This window comes from Hermetia illucens, chromosome 1 (genome assembly GCF_905115235.1).
Source record: "Hermetia illucens chromosome 1, iHerIll2.2.curated.20191125, whole genome shotgun sequence".
Taxonomy (NCBI): Eukaryota; Metazoa; Arthropoda; class Insecta; order Diptera; family Stratiomyidae; genus Hermetia; species Hermetia illucens.
In genome coordinates, this window is record NC_051849.1 from 49,588,205 (window position 1) to 49,608,680 (window position 20,476).

At 40.4% G+C, this 20,476-nt stretch overlaps 1 protein-coding gene across 2 annotated transcripts in view; it reads right to left on the reverse strand.

Moving 5' to 3' along the window:
• The window catches only part of LOC119661387 (activated Cdc42 kinase-like), a 71,671-nt gene that overhangs the window by 11,566 nt on the left and 39,629 nt on the right, over window positions 1–20,476 (reverse strand). Inside the window, exon 12 of one of the 2 annotated variants that reach the window (XM_038070709.1) lies at window positions 6,991–10,738. The exons of the other annotated variant lie outside the window; for it this stretch is intronic. Within the exon in view, the coding sequence (XP_037926637.1) occupies window positions 8,918–10,738 (1,821 nt within the window). The 3' untranslated portion in view covers window positions 6,991–8,917. Of the gene's footprint in view, window positions 1–6,990; window positions 10,739–20,476 lie in introns of those variants that run through there. 2 annotated transcript variants of the gene reach the window in all.

Here is a 20,476-nt window from a genome sequence, read left to right on the forward strand (position 1 = left end):
TATCGTCAAAAGGTCATTTCACTTTAGAGCGATCCTTGTAGATAAAGTTATTCCTATAAAGCTGAACAATTCACTGGTTAAATTCCACATGAACCGCGTTGGAAGGAAGTACAAACTTACTGTAAAAGAGACAAAAGAGAATAAATTCGGATGGTATTCCACTGGGAATGCATGTAGAGCCTTACACGAGTATATGATGTGATATATGTATCTATCTCATATCGAAAACTAACTAACTTCCTAGAATTAGATATATCGATCCCAATACCCTGCACTAAATTAAAAGGAATACGTCCAACAGTTTTATCGAACATTGTGTAACTTTTTATTAACCCAATTGTTTTGATATTTTAATATGATGAAGTCACGTCTTATTCGTAATGATTTTTTTTCAAAACTTAGTTAACAGATTTATAATATCATTTTTGTGTATTTTTTTTTCTCGTATATAAAGAAATATAATTTTTTTTGTTAAATATATAAACATATTTTTTTTTTGTTACTTTCTGCAATATCATTTTAATTCTAGTCTAAATTAGTAAATAGTCCAGTCTACGATTTTTCATTTTGTTAGATTTTTTTAAGTTTTAAGCACGATAAGTTTCATTTAATCAGTTTAATCTCGTCTTTTATTTGCAAACAATGTTGAACAACCTTTAACTCCTACAAGATTCATCCTGAATAACAATTTATTGCTTTTCCACTCACGTATCGACAAAATGGACTGGCATCTGTTATTTAATTCAAATTCCCTTCTCAAAGATTCCAACTTGCATTTCATTTAAGATAATACAAAGTAGAAGATACAATAGTATACAAACGTTGGTGATTGTTTCATCAATTCTTTGGTTATGATTTTTTCAATTGTAATTTTTTAGATTTTTGATTATTTACAAGTTGCGCTATTCTGGCTGGAGCGCTGCTGATAATTTAAGGGAATTCCAAATGTGAGATTCGGAGAAATTGGACAACCTGAGAGAAAATCAACATCTGCTGGTAGAACTAGATTTATTGAAAACCAAAATGAAGAGAGAGTCGAATAGTAAAGGCATTGACAAGCTTTCATTTTTTTTCAGAAAATACAAGGAAGCAACAGAAGTTTCCTTTCCGGTTAAAAAGTTTTTATTGAGTTGTCGTATATGCAGTATTTGGGGGACCATCTATTCTCTTCTTCACTGCGAAGTCTTCTGAAGAAGGGACCAATATGTCCTCGGAGTACTGTATATATGGTACTTTAATAAACAGTTTCTAGCAGAAACTACTTCATTGACTTACGTTGCTTGATATTTAGCGATGACTCACAGAATAATATCTAATGGAAATCAGCAGCAATTTAGTAAACGATGATTTCCTTTCATCGGAGTAACTGATTTTCCGATGATACATTGGAACAAGTCATCATTGTTAACTTTGGTGACAACAAACTCATAAGTTTGTAGAAATAAAATAATAATAAAAGGAAAAGGATTCCACTATTTGGAACTATCTGAAATTCCCTACTTTCTTACTTTAGTCCAACTTCGAGATAAAATACAAAATATTTGAATAGATAATTCAACGCCTAACGCTTTTTCTTAAGAATTTGAAAACAGTTTACCTAAAGGATTATGCGTACGTATTTCGAACAGCGTGCACTTCACTATTAACCCTTACAATCCCATGCATTTATCGTTCCTTACTAGCTATCACTTAATTTTTGAATAATATTGTATAACTATGTATATTTACAGAGAGCAAAAATTTCATCACTTTGTGCTTTTTTCAGCAGAGATTGGTTGGTGTAGTAAGGAAGGCGATCTATTCTCGATCAATTAGATCTACAAATTTTGAACTGATAAGAAAAATGAGGAATTGATATGGAATCACAGTGAAAAGTTTGTATTAGAGATTTGCATGACTAAAGGACTTTTTCTTTGCTAGAAACATTTGAAAAAAAATTTATAGTTAGCAGAGGGAAATTGGAATGACTAAGTGTACTGCGTGGGGTCACCTCCGAAAAATGAAGGGTTTGGTAAACGTTGGCTTCATGTAGATGTGAGATAGTTAACATAGTACTTACGGACTACTCAGATAGATGTCTAAATTGTTTTTTGTTTTAATTTTCTGATATGCGCAACTGTTAAAATGCGCAGACCTGAATACCAGAAAACATTTATTGGAAAATAGGTTGTATCCAGAAGAAATGTTCAGCATGATAAAGAAAATCTTCGGGGACCATGCTTTATCGCAAAAGAAACTTGCAAACATTGGTATAAATAGTTCAGCATTCCGGACGGCTATCAACCTCTGCGAATGAACAACATGTCAAGAAAATCGAACTGGTGCTTGTCAATCGTCGAATGACTGCTAGAGATCTTTACTGATGCCGTTGGTATTTCTCGAGGATCTACCAATTCCATTTTGAAAGATATTTTTGGCAATTAAACGTTTAAGATCTCAGCTAGTGCCAAAAAAACTCAATTCCTTCGCAAAAGAGCATTAAGATCTAAGCAAAGATATTTTCTGACTATCAACCGGTCTTGAAACTGATTATTACTGGAGATGAGTCTTTGATTTATGCTTACAACCCGGAAACCAGTAAAAGGTGAAGCAGAAGCGGAAAGATCGCGCCAAAGTCGATTAAAAGATCATGTGTACAATTCTCTTCGATTATCATGGTGTTGTCCATTCAAAATTCCTTCCATCCGCCCAAACTCTCAACAAAGATTATTATTTGAGTTTTATCGTTTGCGTGAAAGCATTGGTACTGGCATTGTAGGAGAAGGATAAATTAACTATTGCTAAACACACCGTACGACCGTAGAAACAAGAATCAAACCCTTGGGTTATATTTTGAAATGGATTCCTGGGTTCCCTTATGAGTTATCATTCAGGAGCAAGGAAGACTGCCTGAACAATTGTGTTTGACGCCACCATACCCAGAAATCGGTAGCTATTCTTTCCTATTTGGTCACTGGAAATTAGAAGTGGGTTCTTTACAAAAATGTTAAATCTCGCGGAATCGTCTACAAGAAGTATAAAACACTTCCATCGATATCAAGAATAGGATTTCACCCTCATAAGGTTTTATTGTGTATCTAAAGGAATATTCGAGGTATTATTCACTGGGAACTGATGCCATGAAACCAAATTCTAACAATGGAAGTAGACTGTCCCAACTAGAGTATCATGAACCAGGGTTGAAGGAAAAACGATTATCCCTGGTGGCAGTTGTTTTTGTCACTGTAACTATTACAAAAGGACCCTTCACTTCTCTTAGTTTGACTGGCGGAATGGCAAACAAACCGGTGGCATATTTTTCTAAATTACTCCCCCCAAAGTATAGACGGGCTGTAGAGAAGATGCAATGCAATGCATTTCATTTAGTTGTAGCTGTAGTATGAGGGAGAATGACATCGCGAACTGTTTGGTTTTTTCTCATGCACCAATATACAACCTTAGATTTTTCCAACAGCTCACAATAGTAACATCGATTGAACGTTTCTCATGCAAACAATTAATGAGCAAAATGCCGCGGCGATCGGAGAAGTCTGCTTCAAGAACGTTGTTAGCTGTGAATCAGATGTTGGCTTTCACTGGTGCTGCCTTCCCTTTTTCCTCCACTCCATACTGCTCTTTTTGAGTCTATCTGACTCACACTTTGCGTAAATTTAGGGTAATTTTCAATTATCGCTCAATAACTTCCATATTAATGCAGCAATGAGTACTACACCGACTGCGGCACTTGAAGCTATTCTAAATCTACCCCCCATTCACTTCGAGGTGAAACAGAAAACAACCAATGACGCATGTATACTCGACACCATTGGAGCGGGGAAAGGCAGCCAATCATACGGTCATGTATCTATCTGGAAATTAATTGACAAACATCCGTTAGCTCTGATGCCGGCCGATCCTATGGTTTCCAGATTCGTCTTTGAAAAGACATACACTGTCGTAATCACCAAAAGAGAAGAATGATCGATAAATGACCATCAGTCTTTTTAGATTACAGATTTAATAATCTTCACCGACGTCATGGAGGTCGGATCGGGCGCGGGGAGTGTTCTCGGGGAATCCGATTATGGAACTCGCCCGACCCCTTGAGAAAATGACGACCATATTCCAGGCAGAGATATATGACATTTCACTGGCAACAGAAGAAGGTTTGCAACAAAAATAGAGGGGTCGCATCACTCGAATCTGTTGCGACAGTTAGGTGGCATTATCAGCATTAAACAGCAACGACATATCAACCCAGTTGGTGTGGAGTTGTCATCAAGTGCTGCTAAAACTTGACCGACTGAATGAAACATTCCTGATGTCGGTGCACTGAAACATCGCTGGTAATGAGGAGGTTGACAGACTGGCTCGCCGAGGGGCTGGATGCACAATAGTGGGGCCAGAACCAGCTTTTGGAATCCGGCCATCCACTACTGTCAAGTCTACTTTGAAGGGTAAAATTGCAAAGATTCACGCAGCCGAGTGAAAAAATTTGAACTGTTGCCGGCAGGCGAAAATCCTTGTGAAAGAACCTGGGGTCGCCAGAGCGGCATTTTTGTTGTCCATTAAGAAGTGGGATATGAAACCCTAGTAGGCTTTTAAAGAGGCACTGCTCCTTAAACTACCATATGGAAAAGATTGGGGTGGTGGTTTTGGCTATGTGCAGCCAATGTGAGGAGGAGACGAGCCTGCACTTTTTATGCAGCTGCCCGACCTCCTCAGATCTCAGACGAAGACACCTTGATAAGGTTTTCTGTAATGAAGAATCTGGACACTCTCTGCCTCTGGACAATGTTCTCAGATTCGCTGAAGCCTGTGAACGCCGTAGGCGGGGAGCCATTGAATAGGCGATTTACGGGGATACTACAATGGGCCTAATAATGGCCTGAGTGCTCGGAACTGCGGCTGCCCCCAGTAAAATAAATTAAACTAACTAACCGACACCCCAGGAGCGATTAGATCGACCACTTTTCGTTCAGCAGTAGACTTACGAATTGTCTCCTGGGAGTGTGTAATAAGAGAGCCGCTGACATAAACCTCGAAAGGGATCTCCATCTGATGGTCGCTTACTTTCTTTTGCGTGTTGAGGCCGCCATTTCTCGCAGGATTGATGAGCTCGAACTCCATAAGCAAGTGAAATCCTGAGAGATTCAGCGTAGTGTGTACCGTCAAAAAAGGAAATTTTCGGAAATTACGTTGGCCAGAGAAGCGGGAGATGCCGCAGAACACAATGATTTCAGAAGTGTATACAGTATCACGAAGGACTTGCATGTGGTCGCAAATCTTTCGGTGGTACTGTGAAGGGCGTTAACGGTCGACTTCTCATCCATGATGACGAGCAACTGAAAAGATGATAAGAATACTTCACCAGAGTTCTTAACCGTATCACATCCGGTTCCGCCTCTTATGGATGAAATCGTCAGCTACCGTAACATGCGGATACGGACATCTCCTCCAAGTAGAAGACCGCCATGACAATCTCCTGCAGAGTTATTTATCGCTGCACCTAGAGTCACTGCAGATTTGCTACTTCCATTTGTATAAAAATATTTAGGATCTTAGACCTTTCCTACAGAGTGGCAGAAGGGACATGCATGGAGACTTGTCACAAACTCCGTCGAGTGGAGAAGCGACTTCATAGAAAGAAAAAAGAAGCCTGGGAGAAGCAGCAAATCTGTGAACTCGAGAAGTGCACGGAGCAGCCGCACTAGGCGCGCAAATTTCACCAACAAATCAACAGGGTGAAGCCTCATAGTGACGAGACAAAGAGGAAAATCTGATCTCCGGTGGGTTGAGTACTTTTATGGACAACAATCAAAATATCGACAAGGCAGAGATCCTGCCAATGGAAGACGATGAACAATCATGGAAGGAACAGCCCGTGAAATTCATCGACTTAGAAATCATAAGTCACCAGGGGCTGATGGAATTACAGCCGAATTGGTTAAATATGGACGCGACCAATTACACCACGCGATTCATCAACTTTTGCTCAAGGTGTGGAACAATCAATCAATGCCTGGCGACTGGTAACGAGACTTTATCAGGATATTAAGCAGCTCAGCAGAGATACCACCGTACCATCTATATTATATTCTTCTCTATCTGGCTAGATGGGATACCGCTGATCCTATACGCTCAGAACATAACCGGCCCTTATCATAGAAACTTCACTCCAGGCAAATCAACAACAAATCAGATTTTCTCTCTGCTGCAAGCGATGGAAAATCTTTTGGAATATGGCCATCAGTTCCGCAATTTTTCACAGAGTTCAAGGCCACCTATGATAGCATTGCCAAGGTAAAACTGTACACGGTCAAGAGAGAATTCGGTATCCCGGCCGCGATGCTGATGCTAACGCGAAAGGCACAATCGATATTGACATTTTGGGAACGGAAAAACAAATATTGGGCTGCACATTAATGAAGGCAAGACGGAGTACATGGTGGCAAGGTCAGCACCAAAAACCAGAGAACTAACAACATCAAATACGCTGGCCAAATGGGAACAATAAAGATAGGAAACTAAACTTTAAGACGGTTGATAACTTCCCCTATCTAAGGTCGAAAATCATAACCGATAACAGCTATGACGTTGAACTCCGCGCACGGTTGCTGGCAGCCAACAGAACTGATTTCAGCTTATAAAAACTATTTCGTTCGAAATGTCTCACCATAGGGTCAAAGCTCTTACTGTTCAAGACAATGATGTTGCCAGTCCACATGTATTCCTGGGGGATCTCGAGTCTTAGCAGGAAAAAATGCAAACTTCGCTACGTTCGAAAGAAGAATCCTCCGATTAATTTTTGGTACTCTACAAGAGGATGGACGATTCCGCAGTCTCTATAACGAAGAAATTATGAGCGATACCACAACCGTCTGGTTGTGGATAAAATCCGGCTCAATAGGTTACGGTGGGCGGGTCACTTAGTCCGTATGAGGATGATAGGGTGCAGAAAGCGGCAATATCTACGATAAAAAAACACGTGGCAGACGTTGCCTTAGATAGAGGGGTAGGTTAGGCCAGGACAACAGACAGTTGTTAGAGATATCGAATTGGTGGACTTTGACCCAGGGTAGGTTAGGCCAGGACAACAGACAGTTGTTAGAGATATCGAATTGGTGGACTTTGACCCAAAACCAGGATGCCTGGTGGTTGCGCCATTGATGATGATGAATAAACTACCAAGTTTCGTTAACTTCATCTCAATATCTCACAAAGCATGTCTTACAATTTGTTTAAACCTTAATAGATTTCCCCGACCCTTCATATAGTTTTATCTTTTCTGAATAAGGGCCTGAAGACAAACAAACAGGAATGAGTGTTCCAATAAAAAAAGCATTCGAAACGTTTTTCATTACCAAACATGGAAAAAAGCTGAATAGGAGAAGTGCTTTCGTCAGTAGATGAGCTAGTAAATATGAAAATACAGACAATTTTGCCGAGATAGGTAGGAGGCGAATGCGGAAAAGAATGAAATGTCGTTTCTTTGAAGAATAACCGAATATATCAGGCCGCTGTAAACATACACTTTTATAAAACAAGGTACTCCGTGGAACCTTTACTCTCATAGAAACAGACGTCAAACAGTGTGTAACAGATTCAAAAAATATATTGATACCGATTGAGAACTGAAGTCACTTTCACAAGTGAGCCACTTTTTAGCTTTACAAAACAGTGAAATTGCATATGGTGCAAAGAGGGAAATGAAGAGCCCAGGCGAAGCTTTGTTCTTGGTAGTCCCTTGGTGGGTTCAGTTGGTGTTCCACTGGTCACTGTCAAGGGCGAAATCTGCTCTCACTACTTAACAGCTACTGACTACAGATGAAGTAACACCACCTGCGCCAAGTCGGGAAGGATTTGGCCCTGATATAAAAAGAGCTGATTGCGAGAGCCAGAGGCATGCGAATGCGTACAAGCATTGGTCTATAAAAGACCACGCCGACAGACTCGTTGAAGTTGCGGAGAGAAGGAAGAAAGCCTCAGATGAACAAATTTTTGGAGACTCAAAGAAATCTCTTGTTGTAGGGTGGGGAAGCCGATATCCATCGTAAACGCGACAGGCTGACTCTGACCATCTGAGCCGGCTGGATTCCTGGATTCCACTTGCCCTTCCCACAGTAATCACACTCTTAGAAGTTTGTGCGATTAAAACGGTACACCACAGTGCTAATTAGGTTCCTCGAGGCCACCATATATATGGTATAAGGAAGGCGAAAGGTTTTCCTAATATATCGTGAAATATCCTGTAAAGGCACTTGTTAGCACAGGACATTAGCGAGTTTGGTTTACCAACATCTTGACGAAAATTTATGGTGCAATTGAACAAATTTGGCCGAACCGAAAGGTTCTTTACAACCACCCAAAAAACTGCTCCCGTAATGTATAGCCTCAAATGGGATCGGCAAAATAAACCAGTCATATCAACCACTAAATGCCAATCTAATAGGAAACGTTTGGAACTAATAAAGCTAATAAAGCTCCGATCAACTTAAATTTAAAAATAACAAAACCATTCATCGTGCACTGAAGAGAAAATGAATCGATATTAATCGAAAATTGCCAGCAGAGATGCCAGCTAATTACCAACAAGGGAGGTTGGATTCAGATACGGAAAAGTTCATTATAAAAAAAATAAAAATAACGACCTTTTTATTATTATTTCATATTATGTGTATCATTTTATTGATGGAAAGTAAGTGGATGAAATATCACATCTTTTTTAAAAACAAAAACTACAACTATCTGTTTGCCAACCCATTGATAAATCATCACTATTTTGTAGGAAATGAAACAGAAGAGCTACATTTTCGGAGTTACACCACTTAGCAGCACACGAACTTTCAATCGAGGGTAGCACAGAAAAAAGACATTGACCTTTTTAGTCACCTAAAACAACCTAGAGCAAACTACTCACTAGAAAATCATTCACAATTCATGGAGCGGGGCTAGGTGGTACGCGAGGATTGAATTCCCGTGTAAATGGAATCTCATCGGTATCATCGGATGAGGAACTATCACTAGAAAACGATGGTTTAACTGGACGTTTGACATCAAATAATGTACTAGGAGTGGGCTTGGTTTGTTGCTGCAGCCACATTAAATCATTCTGCTTAACTGTCGATCCGGCTATTTTTTCGGGCCATTGGAAGCCAGGCGCCGGACCAGCTTGCAGCTTCTGTGGACGTGGCTTAGCCGGAGTGCCACCTTCGCGAGTAATTCGAACATCTTTACTATCAGTCGAATGGAAATAGTTATGTGTTGTTGGACTTTTACCCGTGAGTTTGGAGACATCAAATTCTGTGTAAGGGAACTCATCATCGTAATTGGATCCATTCATTGCAAACGCTCTGGGCGGTTTTATGAGAGAATTTGGCCCAACAGACGGAATGGACGCCCCGTAGTTGTTGCCAGGACCACGTCCTCCCCCAAAGTCATATATTTTCTCATTTATCTCCATTTCGTAACGAAAGCCGGGTGGATTAGCGTATCTCTGTCGTCTGTCGTGGCAGTAATTGTACTGAGGGGCGGATTTGATGCTAGTGTTTGAGCCGTAAATTTTATTTTGTGCTGGATCATCCGAGAGAGCAGTCTTTCTGTTCATATATTGTCTGCGTTTTCTAGCAGAAGTCATCATTTTGGTGCGAATATCACACTCCGAATGGGCTATACTATGATCGAACTCTTCATCACTGCTTGTCGAGGAACTACTATCCAAAATTATAGGATTATAGCTCAATCTTCGAAGAGTCCTCGCTTTTATACTTCTCGGCTTATACGCTATAATATTACGAGGTTTGTTGCGAAATGAGTTGGGACTGCGATGGCAGAAATTTGACGTTATCCGGACTGGACGATTTTGAGGTTCGGACAGGACTGGCGATTTCAGGTCATAGTTATCTGTAAAGGACATTGAGCGCTGGCGGGAAGAGGAATATTCGCCCAATGGCGAATTTTGGACGTGTGAATGAATGGAGTTATTACTTGTGTTCACCATACTTTTAACCGGTGAAGACTTAGTGTTCGAAGCATTCATATAAGGCCTCGAATCGATTGTATTGGGAAAATTGAATTCCTTTGGACTGTAGAAAGTATCCTGAGGACTGTAGTTACTTTTTTGACTGCTTCTTCGCGACGAATTGTTTGTCTCGCGTGAAGCGAACCCTGTATCCGGTGTTGTCGACCGTTTATCATCTAACTTATCGATAAGTTCGCTATAGATCTGAGAGCTAACAAAGGAAGTAGCTTGCTGCAACTGCTTCTCTAAACTTGGATTAATATCTAACTTATTACTGTTGTATGTCGTTCCAACTCCACTTCCCCCACTGCCTTCGTATTGCAGTGAAGATGAACCTTTATATAAATTCAAGGCTGAATTTCGAATCTTATTTGAACTCCCACCATTACGAATCGATGCATTCGATGCATGATGAGTAAATGGTTCGTCGAACAACGTTTCCGCGGAATCTGTTTTGTCCAACTCGTTATATGTTTGGAGAAAATCTAGATTTAAGGCTTTTAAAGTATTTTCGATCTCCAGAAGATTCTCGCCTATCAAGTCACGAGTTTTCTTATCCAACTGTTGCTGTTGCTTCTGAATACTCTCAAAATCGTAGTCCTTTGCCAATTCAAAGTTCAATGGTCGACTAAGTAACTCTTTCGACTTCTTGAAGCAGTAATCCGCGCTAGCTTTATCGAAAAGCGGAATCCGAATATCTGAATCGTATTTCTCAATTTCAGTCAACGATCGAAAACGCTTTATTTAGATGAATCCGGTCGTTGGCGCAGATGAAATAAGGCCAAAATGGATTGAAACAAACGCAAAGCGAAAATATACAACAATTACATTTTAAGCACATAACATAAAGTGTATATTCATTTGAAACGAGGGATTTATAATTAAATAATGTGTAAAACAACAAAAAACAGGTTAAATTTATCAAATAATGACAGAGAAAAATGTTGTGAAAAGCAATTTGTTAGTTGTTTTCATGTAGTGGTAACTGATCGTTTTGGTATAAAATATAACATTTCCTTATGCTAATGAAAATTCATCATTCTTTTTTTTAGAAAATTTTAGAAAACTAAAACAAAAACAGTTTTTGTTACAAATCAACGGCATCGTTCAAATACTCTGAAAACTGAAATTGTTGTGATCGAAAGCCAATTGCAATGGAAAATGTAAATCAAATAAGTCACAGCCAGTATTATATGAAAGGTGAATGAAAGACAAATATTGTGTTTTTATTTCAACCACAATATGGAACCCATAAATTAAGGATGTGTTTTCAAACGACAAGTAAAAAGCGTTGAAACCATGATGGCAAAAATGGCATTGTTAAAAAAACAAAGCGAGTAAGTAGTAAGAGTTTATTACCGAATGCGAAAATTATTTTTGTATTTTTTTGTTTAGAAAATGGATGGATATGAAAATAAACGAGAAGAAAAGAAATAAAATAAAAAAATTATAATTCTCATTTACATTCATTGATTCATGACTGAATGATCACTACATCTTGACTAGCATTTGGAGTTCTTTTACGGTAAAATAAAAGTCAGAAAGTTGGCTCGGTATTTATGTATTTTGTAGCGGACAAATCTATAATTTTGATTTAGTGATTTGATTTAGTTTCTTGATGAGTGAATTTAAGTCAACGTCTGGAACGGATATTAGTACGTGTTTTCCTTAGTCAAATAGAAGCACAAATTTGTTTGGGCGATATTAGATAAAATTCACCAAGCCAAGAGCGAAATTTAATCAAATTATAGAACAGTTCTGCAAAATTTAGAGAATAATCTGGCTCAGTTTCTGATTACCAAATCATCACCTTTGCTTCAAATTAATATAATTGTTGTTTGGGAAAAGGCAAACGCGAGGCGCGGAACGATGGAGGAGGAGTGCAAACTTCTTGGAAAGTCCTGAAGGGAGCTGAAGCAGGCGTGATTGACGCCCTATGCCCATTCCAACCATACAACAATTGCAGCTTATGCGTATTGTAAAACGCTGACCAAATTGAGACGCGCACCCCAAAATCGATGACATGAGAAACTGTCGTCCGACGTAATACTTCTTCACGACAACGTGCGTTCTCACATCGCTGACTCAACCAAGAAGATTCAAAATTTTCGTTGAGTGCTTTTGGAGCACCCTCCATGCAGTCCCTACCTTGCACCCAGGACTACTTCCTCTTCAAACAAATAAACAAAAAATTCTAATTTTCTTTTATGTCAATGATGCTCCTTTATTTCTCCGTATACGTATTTCGGCAGACACTTGCTGCCTTCTTCAGCAGAACAAACCCAGAAATGTCCTTAATCTAAATATATACTATTTTAATCTAATTATTTTAATGACTACGCCTTAATCATGTCTTAATTTGCATATCCTCTTTATGGTATCAGTAAATGCACACGAGTGCGCGGTACCCATATATGTATTCAACCGGTGCTCCTGAGGCTCTTTTCCAATGAAGAAGCTCTCATAGGGGTCGAGTCCAATTTGTTTCCCTTGACCTTCTGTTGGAACACGGTTACCCTCTCCATTTTATGGTCATGTTCTACAGTATGCCGTGCGACTGCAGAATGATATGTTGTGTTACCCCGTTGCTTGACACGAGTGCTGACTAGCTGTTTGGTTTACCCTACGTAGGTACATGGGCAATCATCGCAAGACATCCTATAGATACTGCTTTTTTTCTCTTGCTTCTTAGGTCATTGCCTAATTGCACTTTGAGCGTGTGAATCCTGCTTGAACCTATTGCTTCGATGCCTTCTTTGTTAGACGATTTCGATCCTTGATATCTTGCATCTTCCTTATTAAGCTATGGATTAGAGTCAGCCGAAATCAATTTTTAGTGGCTTTATCCACAATGTATGACTTTTCTTTTTCAAGCGTTTCTTTGATAAGAAGTATGGACAAAAGTCTGCCACCATGGATCGGTAGCCGACTACTTCATGGTAGTGCGAGTGGTTAGACGTGTTGACGATGATACGTCATGTACTCGATGGCTTCCAATATATGTTGAATTCGAAGCGGTTTTTCTTCTTTAGCATTTTGATGTCGAGGAAGGGGATTCCACCGTTTCGTTCCTCTTCCATCGTGAATTTTATATTGGGGTGCCACTTGTTAATTTGGTCAAGTATATCTTGCTTATCCCCCTCTTTTGCAATGGCCACGTAGTGTAACGAAACTCCAGGTTTGATCATCTGTTCTTCCATTTTCCTTTCTAGACGTGCCATGAAAACTTCCCTAAAAGTAAAGTAATTTGCTCACATACATGTCGCCGTTAGTTTAATATACAGTTTGGCCTTTCTTTTACCCTCCGGAGTCGTGCTCTTCGATCCATTCTTCCAGCTCTTGTAGGGATTCTTTCATCGGGATGATAGGAAATAGTGCCTTTACATCGTATGAGACCAAGATTTCATCGTCTTCTATACGGCACTCCTTCAATCCTCGACGATTTCCGCTGTGTTTCTTATTGTTGCGCTGTTGTAAGCATTACCAATTTTCTGCATTTCACATATCACAGATTTGACTATGTTGTGCGACGAAGCGTTCCAAGAGCACATCTTCGAGGGATAGGCTATAGAGAACAAAAAGGGGGCGATCTCTTTGTCTAGAAAGACCAGAGGTCAACGGGTCGGTGTTCGCTCGTCAGTATAAAATATCGTGTTTTTAAATTGATCTTGATCATAAGTTTTTATTGAAACTGATTACAGTTTCAGTGAAGAATTCGTCTAGAATAAACAAATACATCAACCGCAGTGGCAAATCCTTAAGAATTTTGCTATTTTTCGCGTTCATGCGCAGGTAGGTGGCAAATTTTACCCTAATCACGAAATGCGAATCCGCCAAAGATGATTCCAAGCCCGTTTGAGAAAGTACGAGAGAGAGGTCACTATAGTCTGAATGACCGTGTAACACCCCGGCGTCTGGGGAGATAGGTGAAGCCTTCAATATTATTCGTTACCAATTAATTGCATTTTTATCGCACGGAGATAATCACTCCTCTGTGAGTTGAGGGTTAAAAATGCTTGAAGGTATTTTTTGCTTATCACAAAAGGCGACTAAAAGGGATATAAGTCTGTGGGCTACAGATTTCGAATTTTTGCTTGCTATGGAAACGATACCCATGCTTCTCAGAAGAATTTGTGATTCAAAGCGGGGTCTAAAGCTAAGTCCGTGAAAGTCACATTTTATGACCGATATTATTTCTCCTTCTTCTTCATGCCGCCTTGCCGAAGAACATGAGGAATTAAATGGACTATGACATCTTTCCTCACACACCTCGATTACGCTGATAACAGCTATTTACTCTCTCATCGGGCAACATGGCCAAACAACTCGGGAGTTGAAATGAGAGGCAAATAGAGTCGGACTCAAGATAAACATTCTTCCTATCTAGATTAATTTGTATATCTAAAAAGCATGGTTCCTACCGAAGGTGGCACCGAACTGAATGTCACCCGACGCATTAACAGCGCTAGATCCCAACACCAAAACCAGTTACCTGTGACCAATGTGATCAGAAGAAGGAAGTGGCAATATGTAAACATGATCGACGAGTGGGTCGCCCGAAAAGCACTAGACCCAGAACAGTGGAGGAGGGGTGTGGTCGTCTCGCGAAGTCATTCAGAGCGGATTACAGCGAATCCTGGACGACGCAATGCTCCACCAAATGGTCAACAGCAACCGAATACAGATTTGCAGATGCTATTTTAAGTACCCACTCCAATCGTCCGGTTTGCACCAAATCCAATATCGACTCGACTCGATTCTGTTATGGCCGTGTACAGTTTTACCCTGGCTATACTGTGATAGGCGGCTTTAAAATGGATGAAAAGGTGGTGCAACTGATGGCCATATTCCAACAATTTTTTCATCACCTGTCGCACAAAGAAAATCGAATCTGTTGTTGATTTGCCTGGAGTGAAGCCTCTTTGGTATGGCCCGGTGATGTTCTGGGCGTATGGGGCTATCCGACTTAGCAAGATAGCGGAGAATACTTTATAGATATTACTCAGCAACAGTGATACCCCTATAATTGCTGCACTGCGTGATATCTCCCTTTTTATGTATGGGACAGATAATGTCACGGGTCGTTTTATCCTACAGTAATATGATTCATAGAAAAAGAAAACGAAGAAGTTGTAAACGCAATCATACATATAACGTATATGAAGATATTACGTAAGTGCGTATCATACTCCGAGACAACAAATCGAAACGCATGTTGAGTCAAGTCGAGTATTGCAATGCGATAATAAAATATAAGTTCACATAGACTTTCCCAAGACCATACAGTTTTGAATCTGATTCATTTTCATTCTGAGCAGCTAAAAGTTAAAAAAAACAAAAATCATACATATCTCGCTATCACACTTGAAGAAATATTTTATTTTCCGAAACTGACTTGACGTTTCTGCTGTTAATATCGGCCACTACTCGTGTTTTCCTGAATGCTGGCACTCTCACCTTAGCATTGTATCACAAGTTGACCGTTTAACGCCTGGCTGTCAAAACTTTTCGGGATTTATAGCTCTGATGCCCTTCAAATTGTAGCAACGCTTCATGCTGAGCTTCTTTCTTTTGCTTGCCATAGAAAACCGATTGTATATGCGTTCTACTGAAACAGTGATAACTCCTTGACCACAGGTAACCTTTCCAACTACTAACATCATTATCGCGTTTACCATCTCCCCGATGTCAATACTTACAATACTTTTTTTCGGATAGAGTAAGGCTGCCAGAAACATAAGCTGGAGCAATCTATTTCAGTACAGAAAAAAATATCCCTAAAGTGAAATTGGATTAAGAAGGGTGTAAATGTTACCGATCAGTTCGATATTTTGCTGCTGGCAGAGATTTTGAAAAAAACATTGACTCTAAATAAACATGGCTTGGTACCCACGATGGCGCATAAAACCTGAGAAACGCCTGCTGAGCCAACACCAACAGTTCTACTACCGAACCCTATCTTCACCTTCACGTTGTGATCGCTGGCAGTTTTCTTAAATAAAAACAGAAAACAGAGAAGAGTGAAGGCGAGTCTCCCGCTTCTAAAAACGAAACAAATTGTACCAACTGGTCCTCCAGGTTGGGAATTACGTAGGGTTGACAACCCTACACGGAAAACCGGCGTGACGTTACGTTACGTTAGGTTTCTTAGTCAGCCAAAAAATGAAACCTGCTGTTATCGGCTTTGAAAACATGAGCGAAAGGCTATGCACTCTGCGTTTGCGAGGCAACGTTAAAAATATAAACCGCATTAACGTTCACGCCCCTATAGAGGAGACTGCAGAGTCGGAAAAAGACCTTTCCTCCGCAATAACCTCAGTTAACAAATGTCCTGAAATGAAGCATCAACAAATGATCGCTGATTCGCAACCACATGCAGAGCGTTATCATTGATACGACCACAAACATATTTGGCCCCAGCCACAAAAAAGTCGGAACGGCTGGTTCGACGATGAATGTAAGCTAGCATTGGAACGGAAGAATGCGACTCTCCAAGGAGGCCTGTCACGAACTTCGTCGAGTGGAGAAGCGACTCCACAGAAAGAAAAGGGCAGCCTGGGAGAACCAACAAGTCTGTGAACTCGAGAAGTAAAGAGAGCAACCGCACCAGGAGCGGAAGTTTTACCAACAGTTTTACCAGCAGGATGAAGCATTATACATTTCGATACTCATCCTGCTGAGACAAAGATCTAAATCTGATTTCCGAGCGATGGGTTGAGTACTTTGATAAGCTGTTCAACAACAAAAATATCGGCAAGTTGGAGGTCCCATCAACTGAAGATGACGGACAAATTCTGACACCACCAACCATGGAAGAAACAATTTGTACAATTCATCGGCTCGAAAAACATAAATCGGCAAAAACCGATGGAATTACAGCCGAACTGGTTAAATATGGAAGCGAGCAACGACACAAGCGTTTCATCAACTTATACTAAAGGCGTGGAACAGCGAATCAATGCCTGCCTGTCCCATCCATAAAAACGAAGATATCAGGCAGTGCAACAATTATAGAGGTATCACGTTGCTGGGTACCAACTATAAGATATTCTCCGCTATCTTTCTAGGCCCTACCAGAGGGACTTCCTTCCAAGCAAATCAATAACAGATGAAATTTTCTCTCTGCGGCAAGCGATGGAAAAACGGTTGGAATATGGCCATCCATTTCACCACCTTTCCTTCAACTTTAAGGCCGTCTATGATAGCATAGCCAGAGGATTATATCCTGACGAAATTGGTAAGAGTGACTAGGCTGGCACTGACCAATATGCGAGATCAGATAAAAGTAGCAGGCTCGAGACCATTCAACATCAACAATGGTCTGAGACAACAGGGTGACCTATCATGCGTCCTCTTTACTGGCCTACGCTGACGATATTGAAATTGTGGGAAGAACAACCCGAAATACACAGTCTAATTTCAACCAGATCGAGCAGACGGCGATCGGCGCGAGATTTTGGGCTGCACATTAAGGCAAGCCGAAGTACATGGTGGTAACGTCGCCAAAAACGATCGAACCACATCGAATCGCACTGGTCAAACAAGAACAATAAAGATAAGATATTACAACTTGAAAATTTCTCCTATCTATGGTTGAAAATCATAACCGATAACAGCTATGTAGATGAAATCCGCGGACGATTGTTGGCAGCCAACTGAGCATATTTCAACTTACAAAAATTGTTTCATTCGAAACGTGTCACCATAGGGTCGGATATGCTCTTACTGTACAAGACAATGCTCTTGACAGTCCTTGGGTTCTTAGCAAGAAAAATTGCGAACTCTTTGTCGCGTTCTAGAGAAGAATTCTGCGAAGAATTTTTGGCCCCCCTACATGAGGATGGACGATTCCTTAGTCTCTATAAAGATGAGATTTATGAGTGATACCACGACCGCCTGGTTGTGGATAAAATCCGGCTCAACATTGCGGTGGGCGGGTCACTTAACATAATCCTTATGAGTAAGAATGATCATGCCCGGAAAATCTATAAAGACAATATCTAAGCAGAAAAGGGACGACGTAACAGTCCGTGCCTCAAATGCAGCGATGACGTAGGCCAGGACGACAAACAGCTTTTAAGGGAATTGAATTAGCGTCCCCGTTGATGATGAAATCGAATAATAAATAATCGAACAATCTCAAAAAGTATCCGGAAAAATGTGGTGGTGGGTAGTCTATCACGAATAAAAAGTAGCGATAAAAAATACTTCGTGAAGCTATTCACCGAGAAAGCTCAGAACACACCACTCGTAGAAGTTGTATTACGACAATACTCTTACCCACGTCACTACCTGTTTGTGAGCTTTTTGTGAAAATACTGAATTTTGCCTCAGCCAGCATATATACGCGCCGAACATGGCTCCCTGTGATTTTTTTCTATTTCAAAAGTGGAAGATAACTTCTTTTTCTTCAGCCTTTGTCCCGTTCACAAGCGGGGTCGGCTCGTCATGATCGGTTTCGCCATTTGGCTCTATCGGATGCCTGATCTGGGTGCAATCTCGAGGCTTTCGAATCCCCATCCAGCGTATCAAGCCACCGTTGTTTAGGTCTGCCTTTTGGTCGTTTACCATCGACTTCGATGTTCAGACCAATCTTTGCAAGTGAATTCTCGTTTGCACGAATTGCGTGACCATACCATCGAAGACGCCTCTCTCGCAACTTTTCCACGATCGGTGCAACCCCATACCGATCGCGGATATCCTCATTTCGGATGTGATCTAAACGTGTGACGCCACTAGTCCAACGTAGCATATTCGTCTCCATTACGGCAAGACGCCGTTCATTGTCTTTTATGGTCGGCCAACACTCAGAACCATAGAGAGCGACTGGACGGACGACATTGCGGTAAATTTTAGATTTGAGACGTTCGTTGATACGTCGATCACAAAGGACACCAGTTGTGGAACGCCACTTCATCCAGGTTGCGTTAATGCGTGAAGCAATTTCATAACGCAGCTCTCCATTGGCTGAGAGCGTTAACCCGAGGTATTTAAAGTGGAAGATAACCCATAAAAGAATGAGATTTTGCCACAATTCATGAAATAAAAATTTCACTTGTCAGCAAAAAATCAAAATTTTACTGAAATAGAGTAGCTAAAGAATGAATTGAATATCATTTCATTTCGTATCACACATCGAAACACCAAATGAGTGAAGGGAGGGGAAAGAACGAATGTGGTATATGCTTGTATCGAAACGACAACGGTGATGTGAGTCATAGAGAAGGCGTCAACGATAAAGTTTTAAGCGCCATCGTAGACCGCGTTTTCATAAGATTACGACGGAAAAAATTAAGGCATATCAACGGTAATGAGTCAACTCGAGTATTGTAATGCAATAATAGAACATGAGTTCACATGGAGTTTTCCCTCCCAATGTAATAAATTTTTGATCTTGATTAGCTCGAAAGCAAGCGGACAACATAAACTAACGCCACTTTCTTATCAAGCTGGAAGATTAATTTTCTCCGAAACTTAGTTCCTTTTAAGTATAATACAAATAACAAAAAGTTGCTCAGGATAAAAGACAAACATGCATGATCCTTTTAATTTAATATATACACATATTTTAGTATGTTACATACGGCCCATAGACACCGTCTTAAAAGATATCCGCATTTAGTTTCCATAGAATTAGAAAAAAATATGTTTTATAAAATTTTTTTTTAGGAATATTAAGGAGCCCAGATTCCGCCAACCACTTGATGGCGGACCGGACCAATTGGAAAGAAACTTTTTTTGCTAGGTTCCTGGTCCACGGGCCCGTCTGTTATGGGCCAGAACCCAAATTCAAAAATATAAACGACGTGCGGTTTTATTCAAGGCAGAGATAACTCATCAGACGCTACCCCGCCTCTGGGGCCAGAGTGACTGGAATGGTTACTGGATGTTATTTGCCCCCTCATATATAATTCACAACACGGGAAGGGTATGGATTATATTGATGTTGAAAACCTAAGCCGGCCGAGGCTGATCAAAAATTTTCTAGGAATATGAGGGAGCCCCGAGTACGCCACTTGATGGCGGACCTGACCATTTGGAAAGAAACTTTCTCTCTCGATTCAACACCCAATAACCTGCTCGGTCACGCTCGTCCCAGGGCAAAGGCAGCGTCTGATGAGTTGCCTCTGCCTTGGACGAAACCGAAAGTCGTCTACATGCTTCTTTGTCTCCTTGAATATTATAAAAATATAGAAACCATAATAACTCATTTAAAGCGAGTAAATTTCATAATGGCGTCCTTTGACAACCAAACACTCCTTCTGAATATCAACGCTCAGAATATTTCTTTTCTTCAACTAACTGGAGCAACTCAATTCATACAGATTGTAATAAGCGGCCTAAGTACGAAAGTTGGTTTTAACGTTCTGTGCGAATACGAAAAAGACCACGACGTAAGTTGCTTGAAAAGCGATGGAGTTTGAAATGATCACAAAGAATATTGAACTACAATCACATGACGATCAGCAGTAGATA